Below are 15897 nucleotides of genomic sequence, written 5' to 3' on the forward strand. Positions count from 1 at the left end.
CTTCTTCTGCAAGGCTAGGGAAACTGAAATGCTTGCTCAAAGTTATATCTACTTACAAAAATGCATTACCAGAAAAAGAAGTCACGGGCATTCTTTCCAGGAAAAGGCTTTACAAAGGCCCACCCTGTGAGCCCCTCTCCCCGGTCTCATTTCCTAGTTAAACATGTTTTAAATAGTAAAGAGCAATCCATCCTTTGGGGAAGACTGCGATGACCGCACTAAGCTTTGAGGCCAGCATTTTAAGGGCTTAGTAAATAACAAATTTGATTGTGTAGAGTTGGGAGCCATTCAGCTGTATGGGAAACGGAACTTTGTGTATTTGTATGAAGCTTGATGAAATAGATTTATATTGATTGTATATTTATTTAATGTTTATCTAAATTTTAGATTCATAAGGCTTGTTTGGAAATATCTTATTAAGTAAAATTTAACTTTTTGCTTAGAAATAACCTCAAACTGAATTGCTTGAACCCGGGAGGCAGAGGTTGTAGTGAGCCGAGATCGTGCCACTGCACTCCAGCCTGGACGACAGAGTGAGACTCCGTCTCAAAAAAAAAAAAAAGGAATAATCTCAAATCTCTAGAAAAGTTGCAAGAATAGGCCAGACACATTGGCTCATGCCTGTAATCCCAGCACTTTGGAAGGCCAAGGTGGGTGGATCACTTGAGGTCATGAGTTGGAAACCAGCCTGGTCAACTTGATGAAACCCCATCTCTACTAAAAATACAAAAATCAGCTGGGTGTGGTGGTGGACACCTGTAGTCCCAGGTTTTTGCGAGGCTGAGGCAGGAGAATTGCTTGAACCCAGGAGGCACAGGTTGCAGTGAGCTGAGATCCTGCCAATTTACTCCAACCTGGGTGACTGAATGAGACCCTGTCTCCAAAAAAAAAAAGAAAGAAAAGAAAAGAAAAGTTGCAAGAATAAGAAAAGTACAAATAGTACTCATATGGCACAAATAATGCCTATATACCCTCACTGAGATTGACCTGTTGTGAACATTTTACCTCATTTGTTTCTCCTGTGATCTCTCATTATCTGTGTGTATGTGTATGCAAACAACATACACAAACAATGTACACACACACACATATATATGTTTAAAAACACTTGAGGGGTGTCAGGTGCGGTGGCTCATGCCTGTAATCCTAACACTTTGGGAGGCTGAGGCGGGCATATCATTTGAGCTCAGGAGTTCAAGACCAGCCTGGCCAGCCTAGGGAAACCCCATCTCTTCTAAAAATACAAAAATTAGCTGGGTGTGGTGCATGCCTGTAGTCCCAGCTACTCCAGAAGCTGAGGCAGGAGAATCGCATGAACTGGGGAGGCAAAGGTTGCAGTGAGCCAAGATTCCATCACTGCCCTCCAGCCTGCGTGACAGAGCGAGACTCCATCTCAAAAAATAAAAACAAAAACAAATAAACAAAAAAACACTTGAGGGGAAGTTGCTTATATCATAGTTCCTTACCTCAAAAAACATCAGCGTACATTTCCTAAGAGCTATTCTTTTGCATAATCACAGTGTAGCTATCAACGTCAGCAAATTAAACCTTGAGGTAATACTTTTATTTAAATCTGCAGTCTGTATTGACCCACGTGACCCAATGATATCCTTTGTGGAATTTTTAATTTAAAAATGGATTTTTTTCTACCTTAAAACTATATATACAAAGTCATGTATGAAGTTCACGTGACACTCAGTATACAATTGTGCTATGGCCTCAGCTTCTAATATGTATTATATGTATAGCACATATTAGAGTATATATAGAGTATATTTATGCTAATTTTATTTTTTAGATGATTTTAAATAATTTTGTAGCTAACTCGTTGACTTTCAGTTGAGCACAGACTGGCATTCCAGGGTGCTATTTATACTTTATTTGCTGAGAATGCATGTTCACCCTGACACCTGGGTTAAGCAGTTTGTATTTAAATGTTTGATGGAATGCTCTTCCCATTAATAGTGTTCTCTATTACATCCTGAAAGCTGTGATTTAGAAATCTGCTTCACCGTCTATTGCTTGGATCTTAATTCTCTAACATGTTGTCATTCTTCTCCTTTGACTGTAGATCCCCCTTAGCACCTCTGGTACTGTACCGTACCTTGCCTTTCTGTCCAGGTTTGGTGGAATTGACCTATATATAAATGGTATAAAGAGGTAAGTGTTTGGTTTGCTCATGTGAAAATGTGAAATTTGAAATGATGAGTAAGAGCTATGACGTGAAGCCATTGGAACTAATCATATCAACAGCTATATATGGAAGATGGGTTTGTAGAGCTTCTCCATATGGTATTTAATGGAATTAATCCAGTCAAGTTTTATTTAGGGAAGATTTTAGCATCTATATAGAATGTATTTCAGAACAAGAGGAATGATACTGTAATAAAATGTAAACATAGAAAATTAAAACCAGACAAAAATAGTTTACTTGCAATATATTTAAAATTGGAATTAATGGAATTTAATTTTGAAGTAAAATATTAAATTGCCAAATTTAAAATTTGTAGGTTTTTATACATTTTTAGTGTTGTTCATTGGAAAGTGATGATGTTTTCGTGGCTAGAAATTAAAAAAAAAGATCTTTGTATGAGCTACTTATTTCTTAGTTTTTGCATAAAACGTGGGACTGTTGTTTTTTTTGCAACATGAGCAGATTTGAGTTTGACCTTTAATGTCTCAATCAGCAGTAAAATTATTTATTCTAGTATATGATTTAGGAAATACTGTTTTAGTAATAAAAATATTTACTTATATCTGACTTTAAATGAATAAGCCTCATTTCCTCAGGAGTTGTGTAACCACTTATATTTAAGAATTAAATGTGTAGTTCAGCCACTATGAGAAGCAGTTGGAGATTTCTCAAAGATCTTGGAACTAGCATTGGACCCAGCAATCCCATTACTAGGTATATAGCCCAAGGAAGGCAATTCATTCTACCAAAAGACACATGCACTCAATGTTCATCACAGCACTAGTCACAGTAGCAAAGACATGGAATTAACCAACCAAGGTGCCTACCAATGGTGGATTAACTTTTAAAATGTGGTACATATACACCATGGAATATTATGTAGCCATAAAAAAGAATGAAATCATGTCCTTTGCAGCTGGAGGCCATTATCCTAAGCAAATTAATGCAGGAACAGAAAACCAATACCATATGTTCTCACTTACAAGTGGGGAGCTACATATTGTACATGTGGACATAAAGATGGGAACAGACATGGCAGATGACTAGAGGGTGAAGGGATGGGGGCAAGGGCTGAAAAACTATTAGGTACTATGCCCACTACCTGGGTGACAGGATTATTTGTACCCCAAACCTCAGCATCAGGCAATATACCCATGTAACAAACCTGCACATGTACTCCTTAATCTAAAATAAAACTTGAGGCTGGTTGTGGTGGCTCACACCTGTAATCCCAGCACTTTGGGAAGCTGAGGTGAGAGGGTCACTTGAGCCCAGGAGTTTGAGACCAGCCTGGATGATATAGTGAGATTTCATCTCTACAAAAAATTTAAAAATTAGCTGAGCATGGTGGCATGCCGCAGGTACTCGGGAAGCTAAGGTGGGAGGATCACCTGAACCCGGGAGGTGGAGGCTGCAGTGAGCTGAGATTGTGCACTCCAGCCTGGGTGACAAAGTGAGACTATGTCTCAAAAAAAAAATAAATAAATAAATAAAAAATAAAAGTTGAAATTATAAATACACTATCTAGTTCACTGAAAAAAAAACCCACAAAAGCCAATTAACATCAATTGATAAGAGAAAACTATATTTGATATGAACGAAAGATGGACAAAATCATAGAATGAAGAACTGACCTTCCTAAGGGGATAAAAAAATTAAATTTGATCCTGAAATATTAGAAAATTCTGGTATCATGGCTTTTATGATGGATGCATCACTGATACAGTTTAGGTGTAAGAATTTGTGTCGTGAGGAGGGGGAGATAGGGAATTTCTGTACATGGATGTAGAGTTTTGATTTTGCAAGATAAAAATGTTCTAGAGATCTTTTGCACAACAATGTGAATATACTTAACACTACTCAACTACACACTTAAAAATGGTTATGTTTTTTGTGCGTGTTTATCACAATTAAAAAAAATAAAGATGGCCAGGCACGGTGGCTCAGGCCTGTAATCCCAGCACTTTGGGAGGCTGAAGTGGGCGGATCACCTGAGGTCAGGAGTTCGAGACTAGCCTAGCCAACATTGCAAAACCCCATCTCTACTAAAAATAAAAAAATTAGCCGGGTGTGGTGGTGTGTGCCTGTAATCCCAGCGACTCGGGAGGCTGAGGCAGGAGTATCACTTGAACTCAGGAGGCAGAGAATGTAGTGAGCCCAGATTGCACCACTGCACTCCAGCCTGGGTGACAGAGTGAGACTTGGTCTCAAAAAAAAGGAATGAGTGCAGCAGCTCCAGCAAGAGTGACACAGTAGCATCCCCTCCATGTTTTGGAACTTCTCTGTGCTCTCTTTAGTTGGTGCTAAGTGGGGACTAAGATGATTTCCAGGCTCTTTCAAAAGAATGACCGTTTGTCTTATAGGCTGCATATTCTTGTTCTTGACATAAAACCATCCCAATTTTGTGAATAATGTTCTTGGGTGGACAGTAAACTAGTATGAATATTCTTTGTTGGGAAAGCTAAAACTGGAAAAACTGAAAGCAGGAGAGCCTTTTCTTCCTTATTGTGAAACTTGTCTAATAAATCTGAGATGAAAGGGATCATGAGTTACTCTCTTAAACATAAAAGGCTAAACATTTAAACTAAATTTGAAAGATTTCTGATTTACTCGTGAAGCAGAATTATCTTCATTGTTGGAGACAATACATTATAGGGAACAGAGACTTATTTTTCTAGCAATACGGTAGGCTATGTACCATGAACAACACTTCTACTGAAAATAATTAAAATGCTGGATAAAAGGCAAAATATATACATACATTTTAATACATTGCTGAGCTGGCAAGAAAGTAAGGAATCTTCAGAGGCCAAACATAGAGTGAAACTTGGGATCTAGAGAAGGGAGCACTCTGTAAAGTCAGCTTCTACCTCGAGGGTATTGGCCAAATCCTGGTGAATTTGTGTATTCAGTCTTGCCATTTGGAGTACGGAGACAAGAGACAAAGCCTAGAAGGCCTTCCCAAGGTGGAAGGACTTAACAAAGGACGGTTGCCTACAAAGTAAGGACCCTACACCCTCAGCGATTACAAATACAAACCTTCATCACAAAAGGGCACAATGAGGAAAACTACCTATTTCAACACTGGCTGAGTGAATAAGGGGAAAATTGTAATTACAAGTTGATTTGCATGAGAGTCTGTGCTTGAGTTCATGCTATGTGTTCTGAAAAGTTTCAGGCAAGGAACTTATTTGAGTAGTCCTGGGCGGGGTGTGCCCTTCTGTGAAAGAATGCATCTTCAACCTATCCCTTGAAGAAATTCCACAGATAAAGTGCCAAGTAACATCAGATCACACACAAAAAATCTTAAAAAATATATGAAGAGACAAAGAATGAGAACTGCAAACCAATAGATGTAATACCCAATAGAATCAGGTCTCCAAACACTCTAAACATTGGAACTATCAAAGAATGAGAACTGCAAACAAATAGATATAATACCCAATAGAATCAGATCTCCAAACACTGAAAACATTGAAACTGTTGAAAAATGAGAACTGCAAACCAATAGATATCATACCAAATAGAATCAGATCTCCAAACACTCGAAACATTGGAGCTATCAAAGAATGAGAACTGCAAACAAATAGATATAATACCCAATAGAATCAGATCTCCAAACACTCAAAACATTGAAACTGTCAAAGAATGAGGACTGCAAACCAATAGATGTCATATCCAACAGAATCAGGTCCCCAAACACTTGAAATATTGGAACTATCATATATGTAATCTAAAACTAGTGTTTTAATGTGTTTAAAGAAATGAAAGAATAGATTCAAAATATGAATGCAAAACAGGCAATAAAGTGAATATTTGAAGAAGTATAAAATAGAACTTCTGAAAAATCTGATTGTAGATCTAAAATACAGTGGATGGGTAAAAATAGTGGATTAAACACAGCTGAAAGGAACATTTGTGGAATGAGAGAGAGCTCTGAAGAAATTACCTAGAATGCAGTACAGAAAGACACAAAATACAAAATTAGGAGGACAGGCGTACGAGACATGGAAGACGGAAGAAGAGGCCTAACATACTTCTAATTGGATTTCCAAAAAGATACCTGTCTTAGTCTGTTCTATGCTACTGTAACAGAATACCTGAGACTGGGTACTATAGTTTGTAAGAAAAGAAATTTATTCCTCATAGTTCTTGAAGCTAGGCAGTCCAAGATCAAGGCAGCAGTGTGTGGTGAAGGCCTCTTTATTGCATCCTCACATAATGGAAGGAGGAAGGGCAAGAGAATATTGGCGCCCTCCGACAAGCCCTTTTATAAGGGCATCTGAGGCTGGGCGCAGTGGCTCACGCCTGTAATCCCAGGCTCCTGTGACCTGTGTGCCAATCAAGAAGGCTGAACTTTTGTGTCTAGCACATGTTTTTAAGGCTCACCCATGTTACAGCATGAATTAGTACCTCATTCCTTTTTATGAATGAGCTCAAAATGCTTGGGAGGCCAAGGTGGGTGGATCACTTGAGGTTAGGAGCTGAAGACCAGCCTGGCCAACATGGTGAAACCCCGTCTCTGCTAAAAATACAAAAATTAGCTGGGTGTGGTGGTGCATGCCTGTGGTCCTAGCTACTTGCTTGGGAGGCTGAGGCAGGAGAATCGCTTGAACCCAGGAGCCGAAGGTTGCAGTGAGCTGAGATTGTGCCACTGCACTCCAGCCTGGGCGACAGAGTGAGACTCCCATCTCAGGAAAAAAAAAAAAAAAAAAAAAAGGTACCTAATTCCATTCAAGAGGGCGGAAGCTTCAGGCCTAACCAACTCTTAATCTTCTCACAGTGGCAACACCTAAATTTTGGAGGAACACCTTCAACCCATAGCAATATAAGAGAAAGAATGGGGCAGAGATCATATTTGAAAAGATAATGGCTGAGAATCTCAAGCCAGATAAATAAAAAGAAATGCCTATCTAGACATTATCACAGTGAAACTGCAGACATCAAAACCAAAGAGAAAATGTTATAGACAGTGAGAAGAAAAACAGAATTGACTTCAGAGGAGTGACAATTAGACTGACACCAACTTCTCAACAGTGACAGTGAAGGCTATAAGATAATGAAATAATCTTTTCAGTATTCTGACATAAAATATTTGTCATCCCAGAACGCTATACTATATACTATATTTCTTTTCTTTCTTTCTTTCTTTTTTTTGAGACAGAGTCTTGCTGTCACCCAGGCTGGAGTGCAGTGGTGCGATCTCCGCTCACTGCAACTTCTGCCTCCTGGATTCAAGTGGTTCTCCTGTCTCAACCTCCCAAGTAGCTGTGATTACAGGTGTGTTCCGCCATGCCCGGCTAATTTTTGTACTTTTAGTAGAGATGCAGTTTTGCCATGTTGGCCAGGCTGGTCTCAAACTCCCGACCTCAGGTGATCCGCCTGCCTCTGCCTCCCAAAGTGCTGGGATTATAGGTGTGAGCCACCGCACCCAGCCTCTATACCGTATTTCTAAAAATGAGTAAGTTTTTTCTGTGGTAGCCCATGGGACCCTCATCTAGTGATACCGGAGTACTTGGAAAAAGCAAAAACATGTGGCACCTCTGCCTACTGTGTTCAAACAAGAACTGTTTCAACCAGAGCTCGTATAATTTCTTCACATCAACTTTCATAAAAATAAGAGGTAGTGATTGCATTATCAGGTCATTACACTGGGGCTGGATTTTGGGACATAGATGGAGGTGCAGCTCAAATTCCCTGAATTTGTGGTGGTGGGATTTCATATTCTGGTCACAGCAATTCCCTTCTGGAAATATGTTTGGGGATATCACTTTTTTTTTTTTTTTGAGATGGAGTTTTGCTCTTGTTGCCCAGGCTGGAGTGCAAGGGTGCAGTCTTAACTCACTGCAACCTCTGCCTCCCGAGTTCAAGTGATTCTCCTGCCTCAACCTCCCAAGTAGCTGGGATTATAGGCGCCCACCACCACACCCAGCTAATTTTGGTATTTTCAGTAGAGATGGGGTTTCACCATATTGGCCAGGCTGGTCTCGAACTCCTGACCTCAGGTGATCCACCTGCCTCAGCCCCAGAAGTGCTGGGATTACAGGCATGAGCCACCGTGCCCGGCCGGGATATCACATTTTATACCAGCCAAAACTCAATGCCACTGATAACATACAGTGAACATAACAGACGAGTATGCCATTTCTTCTGTCCTGGCCTTACCAGAACTTGTCATGTATCAAAATCACCATATTGAGGAAGTTCCAGAATATCCGATAGTAGTTGGTTAAGTTGGAAGCAGCATGAAGATTAAAAAGGTATGACCTGGAATGATATTTTAAAAGTCTCTATCTCTGAGTGTATGAGAGGTGGTAAGGGCAAAATGTGGAACTATTGTATCGAGTATAGAGGACCTTGAATCATCTATAATAACGGTAGAAACATCATCATCATCTCTTCAGAAACACCCAATGAATGATTTTGCTTAAAATGATCAGGCTGAACCTTTTGAGATTTGCTTCAGATGGACGTGTAGGACATTTCTACATATGGATGGAGACGGCCCTTGCGTATTAGATAATCCATGTGGCGCTTGGTACGACGTTGCTTCCATGAGGAATAACTACAATCGTTCGTGTATAAAACAATCATTATAAATCTTAGCAGAAGTGTTTCAAAGCTTTCTGAGCACCACACAAGAAGACTTACTGAGAGTTCTGAAGAAAAACCTCCTAAAGAACCTGAGAATTCTGTTGAAGCTGAATTTTTTTGTTGTTGTTAGGACGGAGTCTCGCGCTGTCGCCCAGGCTGGAGTGCAGTGGCCGGATCTCGGCTCACTGCAAGCTCCGCCCCCCGGGTTTACGCCATTCTCCTGCCTCAGCCTCCCGAGTAGCTGGGACTACAGGCGCCCGCCACCTCGCCCCGCTAGTTTTTTCTATTTTTTTTTTAGTAGAGACGGGGTTTCACTGTGTTAGCCAGGATGGTTTCAATCTCCTGACCTCGTGATCCGCCCGTCTCGGCCTCCCAAAGTGCTGGGATTACAGGCTTGAGCCACCGCACCCAGCCGTGAAGCTGAATTTATTCACCAGTACTGTGTATTGCAAGATTCCTTTGGCAGTCCAGGTATCAGAGATTCAGATGGATAAAGGAAACAGCATCAGCAGAGCATTGGTTCACAGAGTAGATGTGAAGCTGACTTTAGTCAGGTCTAGCTGACTCCAGCCTGTGGAAGAGAAGAAAGAAATAAGAAAGGCTTTTGGCCAGGTGTGCGCCACCACGCCTGGCTAATTTTTGTATTTTTAGTAGAGACAGGGTTTCACCATGCTGGTCAGGCTGGTATTGAACTCCTGACCTCAGGTGATCCGCCAGCCTCAGCCTCCCAAAGTGCTGGGATTATAGGCATGAGCCACTGCGCCCAGCCAGAACCTATATTTTTAAGAAAACCTGTTGTAAAACATTTTGAATTTGTATGCCTCTAAAGGTCAGTTTGATTTGGACAGCTTATTTTGAATTTTTGAGTATTATAGACATAAAAGTCAGTGAGAAAACATTAAAAAAAAAATAAAGACTGAGGGTTAAAGACATTTTTCAGACAAAAACTGAGACATTTAATCTCCTGCAGATCTTGACTGAAAGATCTTGATTCTGCTAGAAGCAGAAGGAAAGTAATCCTAGATGAAAGGTCTGAGAATTTAGGAGTGAAAAGCAAAGAAAGTGGCAAAATACGGGTAAATAGAAATGATTTTTGGCTCTATAAGGTGGTTACAAAAATGTCTGTGCGTGTTAAATAAAAAGTTCAGAGTTAAAACATTAGACAACGATCAGCTGAGTGTGGATAAATTGAGTTAAAGTTTTCTAAGATCTATTTGATAGCCAGCAGGAGGATAAATATATTGATTAATTTTGTACGTTGAAATGTTATATATGCACATTGTGATTTTTAGGGTAACTGCTAAAGAATAGAAACAAAGTATTTAACTCCCAACATTTGGAAGAAAAAAATGAAATGATTTTAAAATACTCAATCCAAAAGAAGGTAAGAAAGGGGACAAAATCTACAACAGATACTACAAATAGAGAACACAAATTTATAGACCTACCCCCATCTGTATATAACATAACTACATTAAATGCAAAGGATCAAATATTTCAGTTAAAAGACGGAGATTATCAGACTGGATAAAAATTCCAGTTATTGACTTTTTGAAAATAGAAAGGATTAAAAAGACTAAAAGAAAAAGGATAGAAATAATTATGCAATAGAAAAAATAAAGTAACTACATTAATTTCTGGCAAAATAAATTTTAAGACTTACACATTCAATTATCGTGTAGTCCACTTAAAAGACAAAGATTGTCTGTCTAGATAACAAATAGTAAAATCCACTAAGAGAAAAACCTAAACCCAAACATAAAGGTTAAAAGTGAAAAGATTTAAAAAGACATACCATTCAATATTAATCTAAAGAAAGCTGGTGTCACTAAGTTAGTACCTGACAATAAATGGTCATAGGCTGGGTTCTCCTGAAGCAGACACTGAGATGGAGTTTGGGGAGCAAGATGTAGACGAGGGAAAACACCTGTAAAGGGAAGCCAGCTGAAGCAGGATTGATGAGAGGGAGGGGCTGAACTGCAGTGCGGACCTGACAAAGCCTTGACCAACTTGGCTAGAAGTAGGCAGGAGGATGTGATTGGGAAGGGAGGGCTTCCTGGAGTTCCAAGGCACTGGTAGTGTTGCATTGCTTCAGTTGGATGGGGGCTGGGGTTGAGTAAACAAGCATTTGTTTAATTTTTATTCTTTAATTCCTTTTTTTTTGTTTGTTTGAGATGGAGTTTCGCTGTTGTCACCCAGGCTGGAGTGCAATGGTGTGATCTTGGCTCACTGCCACCTCTGCCTCCCGGGTTCAAGTGATGCTTCTGCCTCAGCCTCCTGAGTAGTTGGGATTACAGGCATGCCCCACCACGCCCAGCTAATTCTATATTTTTAGTAGAGATGGGGTTGCTCCATGTTAGTCAGGCTGGTCTCTAACTCCCGACCTCAGGTAATCTGCCCGTCTCAGTCTCCCAAAATGCTGGGATTACAGGCGTGAGCCACCACGCCCGGCTTATTCTTTAATTCCTAAATATTTTACAAATAGTGTTTTGTATTTATTGAATATATTATTAAAGAGGATTTAAAAGGTTACATTTAACATAGCATTATAGATTTGAATTCCTGATCAGGTCCTATCTTTAACTTGGGAACAGAACCCCTCTGAGACTCAGTTTCCTCCTATGTAAGGAATTTAATCTCTGCTAAGCACTCCAGTGTCTTCCCCTTACCCTTTGAAGTCTAGACTCCTTATCATGGCCCACAGGCTCACGGGCCTGGCATCTGCCTCCATCTGAACATAGCCTGCACACCTTATTGCCCATCCAGCTCTGGTCTCCTTGGCCTCCTTCCTGCTGACCCTGGGATCTGCTGAGCTCCTGCCAGCCAAGGGCTTCATGCCAGCTGCCTGTTCCCTTTGCTTTGCCTGGAAGGCTTCATGGCACTTCACCTTGTGGGCCTCTATCCAAAAGACACTTGGCCAGAGAGACCTGCTACCCACTCCATCCAAAGAGTCATCCCATCTTCCCCCATCTCCAATTTATCTCCCTGCCCATCTTTATTGTCTTCATGGCACCTGTTATTATTTCAGCTCACATTACTTGTTTGCTTATTTCCCATCCGTCACTGTCACCAGTACGGGCGGTGTCTTACTTAGCACCACGGCCCCAGACCTGGCAGGTAGGAGGCATGGATAGACATTGTAAAGTGGGGGGCACCAGCTCTGCCTCCTCGCGTTCTCTTCCCACCCTCACCGTACCAGTTTGTCCCAAGGAGGGGCTCTGCAGTGGTTTGTAGATACACAGATAATGCAAAATAAAAACCAGTGAATAGGGACAAGCAGATGAAACCCAGGGATGGTACAGACACATTGAACCTTCATTGAGCAGCTGAAAGTGAGCCATTGAGGGGACCTAGAGCCCCACAGTGGTCAGATCAAAGTGCAGCCGCAGCAGAGAGGTTAGGAGCTGGATGTGAACCCAGAACACCTGGGTCTGACGCTGGCGCCTCCACTTCCTCACATGTGACCTTCATTTTCCTCATCTATTAAGATCCCCGTCAGTCTCCTCGGTAAAGCAGGGATGATAATGGTCCCAAATCCATAGAGCTGTTGAGAGGCTTAAATGGGATGAGGCTTGTTAAGGCTTGGGACACGGTAAGTGCTCATTAAGTGTCAGCTGTAATTGTTTAATTTGCACATTACCTTAGGAGGAGTAAATGCTACTGTATTTCATTTTACGGATAAGAAAACAGGCCAGGGGAAACAAAGTAATTTGCCCAAGTTCATGATCCTGGCAGACAGTAGCTTGTAAGAAATACCTTGCATTTTGAAATAGATTATTTGGAAATCCTTGTAATATTGATCTCTGCATATCCTATGTAAACACTTATTTGGTTAAAATGTTTTAATAAAGTTATTTTTTTGTTTCTAAGGGAAGGTGGGAATGAAATGGATTGCTGCCGCACATTAAGAGAACTTGAAATCCAAGTGGGAGAAAAGGTAATAGAGATTTTAAAGACACGATTTCCCCCCACCCCACCCATCGTCAGCAGTAATTGTTAGCGGAGGTAGATGGTAGAAAATGAGGCACACCTCGTCATCCGAGTTCTCACGTCAACACTGTCCGACTAAATAGATCTTCTGATAACAAGCCAGGGCGAAAGCTTGCGTTGTGACTACTTTGGCTGTCTTGGATGGCATCTCTTTTGATGAGTGACACCAGCAGAAGTCCTGGAATATTAATTGCTTTTGTATTAACTTTAGATCATTATTAGTAGGGCTGCCTTTTCTGTCTTTGTCTAAGACTGAGCAGGTTTTTCTTTAGAAAGGAAAAATGGCTGCTTTGCAGCAGTCAATGCCAATCGAGAGCTGCATAGTGAAAATAACCAGTCAAACTCAAAGTGATATATACTTAACTATTGAGTAATTTAGCCATGAAAGCTACTATGTGTTTAGAAAAAGAGCATATAGCATCATTCCTATTTGCTGATTGTGGTTAGATCTCACAGCACACAGCTAAGGAGGGGAGGAGATGATAATGTCATTCAGGGGCTGGAATCAGACTCCTTTTTAAAATGCATTTGGGCCTGTCAGTTGCATGAGCAGTTTGAGAATCATGGTTTAATTTATTTGATTCAATATGTTGGTTTGAAATGTGACAAATTTTCTTTCTTTTTTGCACTCTTCTGAGACTCATATATTTCATACTCAAAAATAGCCAGAGATGCACAAAATGTTTGTCTCAATTTCCCTGTCTGAAACCATTAACACCAGAAAATTCATCTCTATGATAGTTTCTTAGCATTATGTGTTTCTAAAAACCTGTTTCACTATAGTTGATATTAGTAGGAACCCAGGTATAATTGTCTGCTGCTTTTGCTGTGACCTATTTGTTATTCTGCAAGAAATTTGTCGTGCAATTGGTATTACTTAGGGGTATATGTCTTTTTTCTCTTTAAACTGTGTTCATCATGACATGCTTCTGAAAAAGTCCACTGTTTATGACAATTATTACAGCAGCAGAAACATTGTTAAGGATCAATAATGCAACATGACCTTGAGTGTGGAGATGCAGACAAAGGCCAGGGTTGTAAATGGCTCAAAATAAGGCTGTGGTGAGCAAATCTCAAATGGAACTCCATCGCTGTCCATCCTTTCAGTTAATTTTTTTATCCCATCATCCTCCCCATGGAACACCCTGCTGAAAGTGGAAACCCAGGTGGTTTTCATGCAATTGCCCATGAGAACAAACAGGTGAAGGGAAAAGGTAACGCTTGGTACCAGAGTACTGGAGGGTTTTTTGTGCTGTGTGTTCCAGCCAGCACAGACTGTAACCCAAATTCTACCTACGACCCCAACCCTGAGCAGGCAGGGGAGGTTGGAGGAGACTGACCCCAGGACCCGGGCAAACCTGAGTTTCCATCCTGGGGCTCTGCCATTTACCAGCCACGTGGTCTCAGGCAAGCCCTCATTGCTGGGTTTCTTCACCTGTCAGTGGGGATAACAGCCACCACCTTGACGTGCTACTGTGTGGCTTAAAAAGATCCAGAATAAAGCACCTGGAACACTTAATAAATACCAGCTGCTACTATTATGCTTATCCCTACAGCTTCCTTTGAAGTACAGGTAGGAACACAAATGAATCTCATTCCTTTCCAGCCCCTCCACCTCCAAATAAAGAGAACAAATCAGTACACCCCTCAACTGTGTGCTGGGTGCAGTAGTATGCTTCTAATGAAGACTCTGACCCTTCTAAATGTCGCACACTAATGTTGAAGACTGAGAGGAAGACTTAGGAATTATCTAAGTAAGCCTCTCTTCATACACATGTCATTGCTGGGTGATGGTTACAGTTTGGGAATGAAAGAATGCTAATTATTTTATTTTAAATATGAGTCCAGTGGCTTACTGGAGCCAAGAATGCATGCAGATGTCTCTGAATTTTTGAAACCAGGCTCTGCTGATCCATGTGTGGACTGGCCTTCCTACAACAGCAAATAATTAGCAGTGGGAACCCCAAACCTTCCTACAACAGCAAATAATCAGCAGTGGGAAAACAAAACCTAATTGTTTTCTTCTGCAGTGAGCTTGGTCTGATGGCTGGTTTGTGAGCATCTCTCTTCTTCACGGGCCCTCAGACCCTCCAACAGATGCTCACATTCACGCTCATTATCCAGTTGAACGCTTTGGCTCTCTGAACGTCATTGTCTCTCTAAGCCAAGGGAGAAGGCCAGATTGGATGATCTCTGGGTCTCGTCTCTCCGTCTTTGGTGACTGTGCCCCATGGCTTCATGGGAAGAGGCGCTCTCTGTTTGGTGGAGGAGGCTCTGTAAGCCCAGGGTGGTTCTCATCGTGTCCTCTTCAGGATCCACCTGGTCCTGGCTCTGGTTTAATCTGCACTCAGGTTCCACTCAACAAGCACGCTAAGTCCTGGTGCGTTCCTCACTTGCTGTCATTCTCCTGGCCCTTGCTTTTCATTTTGGCCACAACCATGATCCTCTGCATTCACGTGGCCTCTGCTGTGTCCTTGCCTGAGCATCTCCTGGACTGGCTCTTGAGTCCCCTGGTCTTCAGCTTGTCTTCAGAGTCTCCTAGGAGCCAGAGGGATTTGTGGAGAATCAGGTACTCCTGGGCTGAAACACTGCCGCTGCTGCTGGTGGTGGGGGGGTGCCTTGGATGGTTTCTCATTTGTTCTGAGTTTCCTCATCTCTAAAGTGGAGACAACAAAACCTACCTTTCAGGGTACGGACAAGAATGAATGTAAGCAAAGCCCCTGCATACAGCAGATATTCAGTAAATGTGAGTCCCTTCCCCCACTGATGGGTGAAGCTTGTTCTCCTTGCCGAACACCACTAAAACCCTTGCTGTGGCCATCTTTATCTGCCACCAGGTGGCAACCCCTTGGCCACAGAGATGTTTGGTTTTTTCCCTTATGAGAAACCGAAGGCTCCAACTTAACTATCTTAGAAAATAAGGAGCTTCTTGTGTCACCCAAGAAGTCAGGAGGGAGTGGAGGCTAGGGTTGACTAACCCACCTGCCTCTCTTTCTGGTCACCAGGAGGTTGCCACCACTTCAGGCAGATATTTTGATGTCAATTTTTTTTCAATGGGCCTTTTTTCCCAATATGACTCTAAAAATAAGAGAAAGTCCCTCACTGTGTCCCACAGCCTG

General features: G+C 41.4%; 1 protein-coding gene across 2 annotated transcripts in view; it reads left to right on the forward strand.

Moving 5' to 3' along the window:
- EFCAB6 (EF-hand calcium binding domain 6) overlaps nucleotides 1-15897 on the forward strand; it is a 308815-nt gene that overhangs the window by 47309 nt on the left and 245609 nt on the right. For both annotated transcript variants that reach the window (XM_033233690.1, XM_033233691.1), the window contains exons 6-7: nucleotides 2072-2160; nucleotides 12659-12725. In XM_033233690.1, coding sequence (XP_033089581.1) covers nucleotides 2072-2160; nucleotides 12659-12725 — 156 coding nt within the window. The remainder of the gene's footprint in view (nucleotides 1-2071; nucleotides 2161-12658; nucleotides 12726-15897) is intronic.

Source organism: Trachypithecus francoisi, unplaced genomic scaffold, assembly GCF_009764315.1.
Source record: "Trachypithecus francoisi isolate TF-2019V2 unplaced genomic scaffold, Tfra_2.0 Lachesis_group14, whole genome shotgun sequence".
NCBI lineage: Eukaryota > Metazoa > Chordata > Mammalia > Primates > Cercopithecidae > Trachypithecus > Trachypithecus francoisi.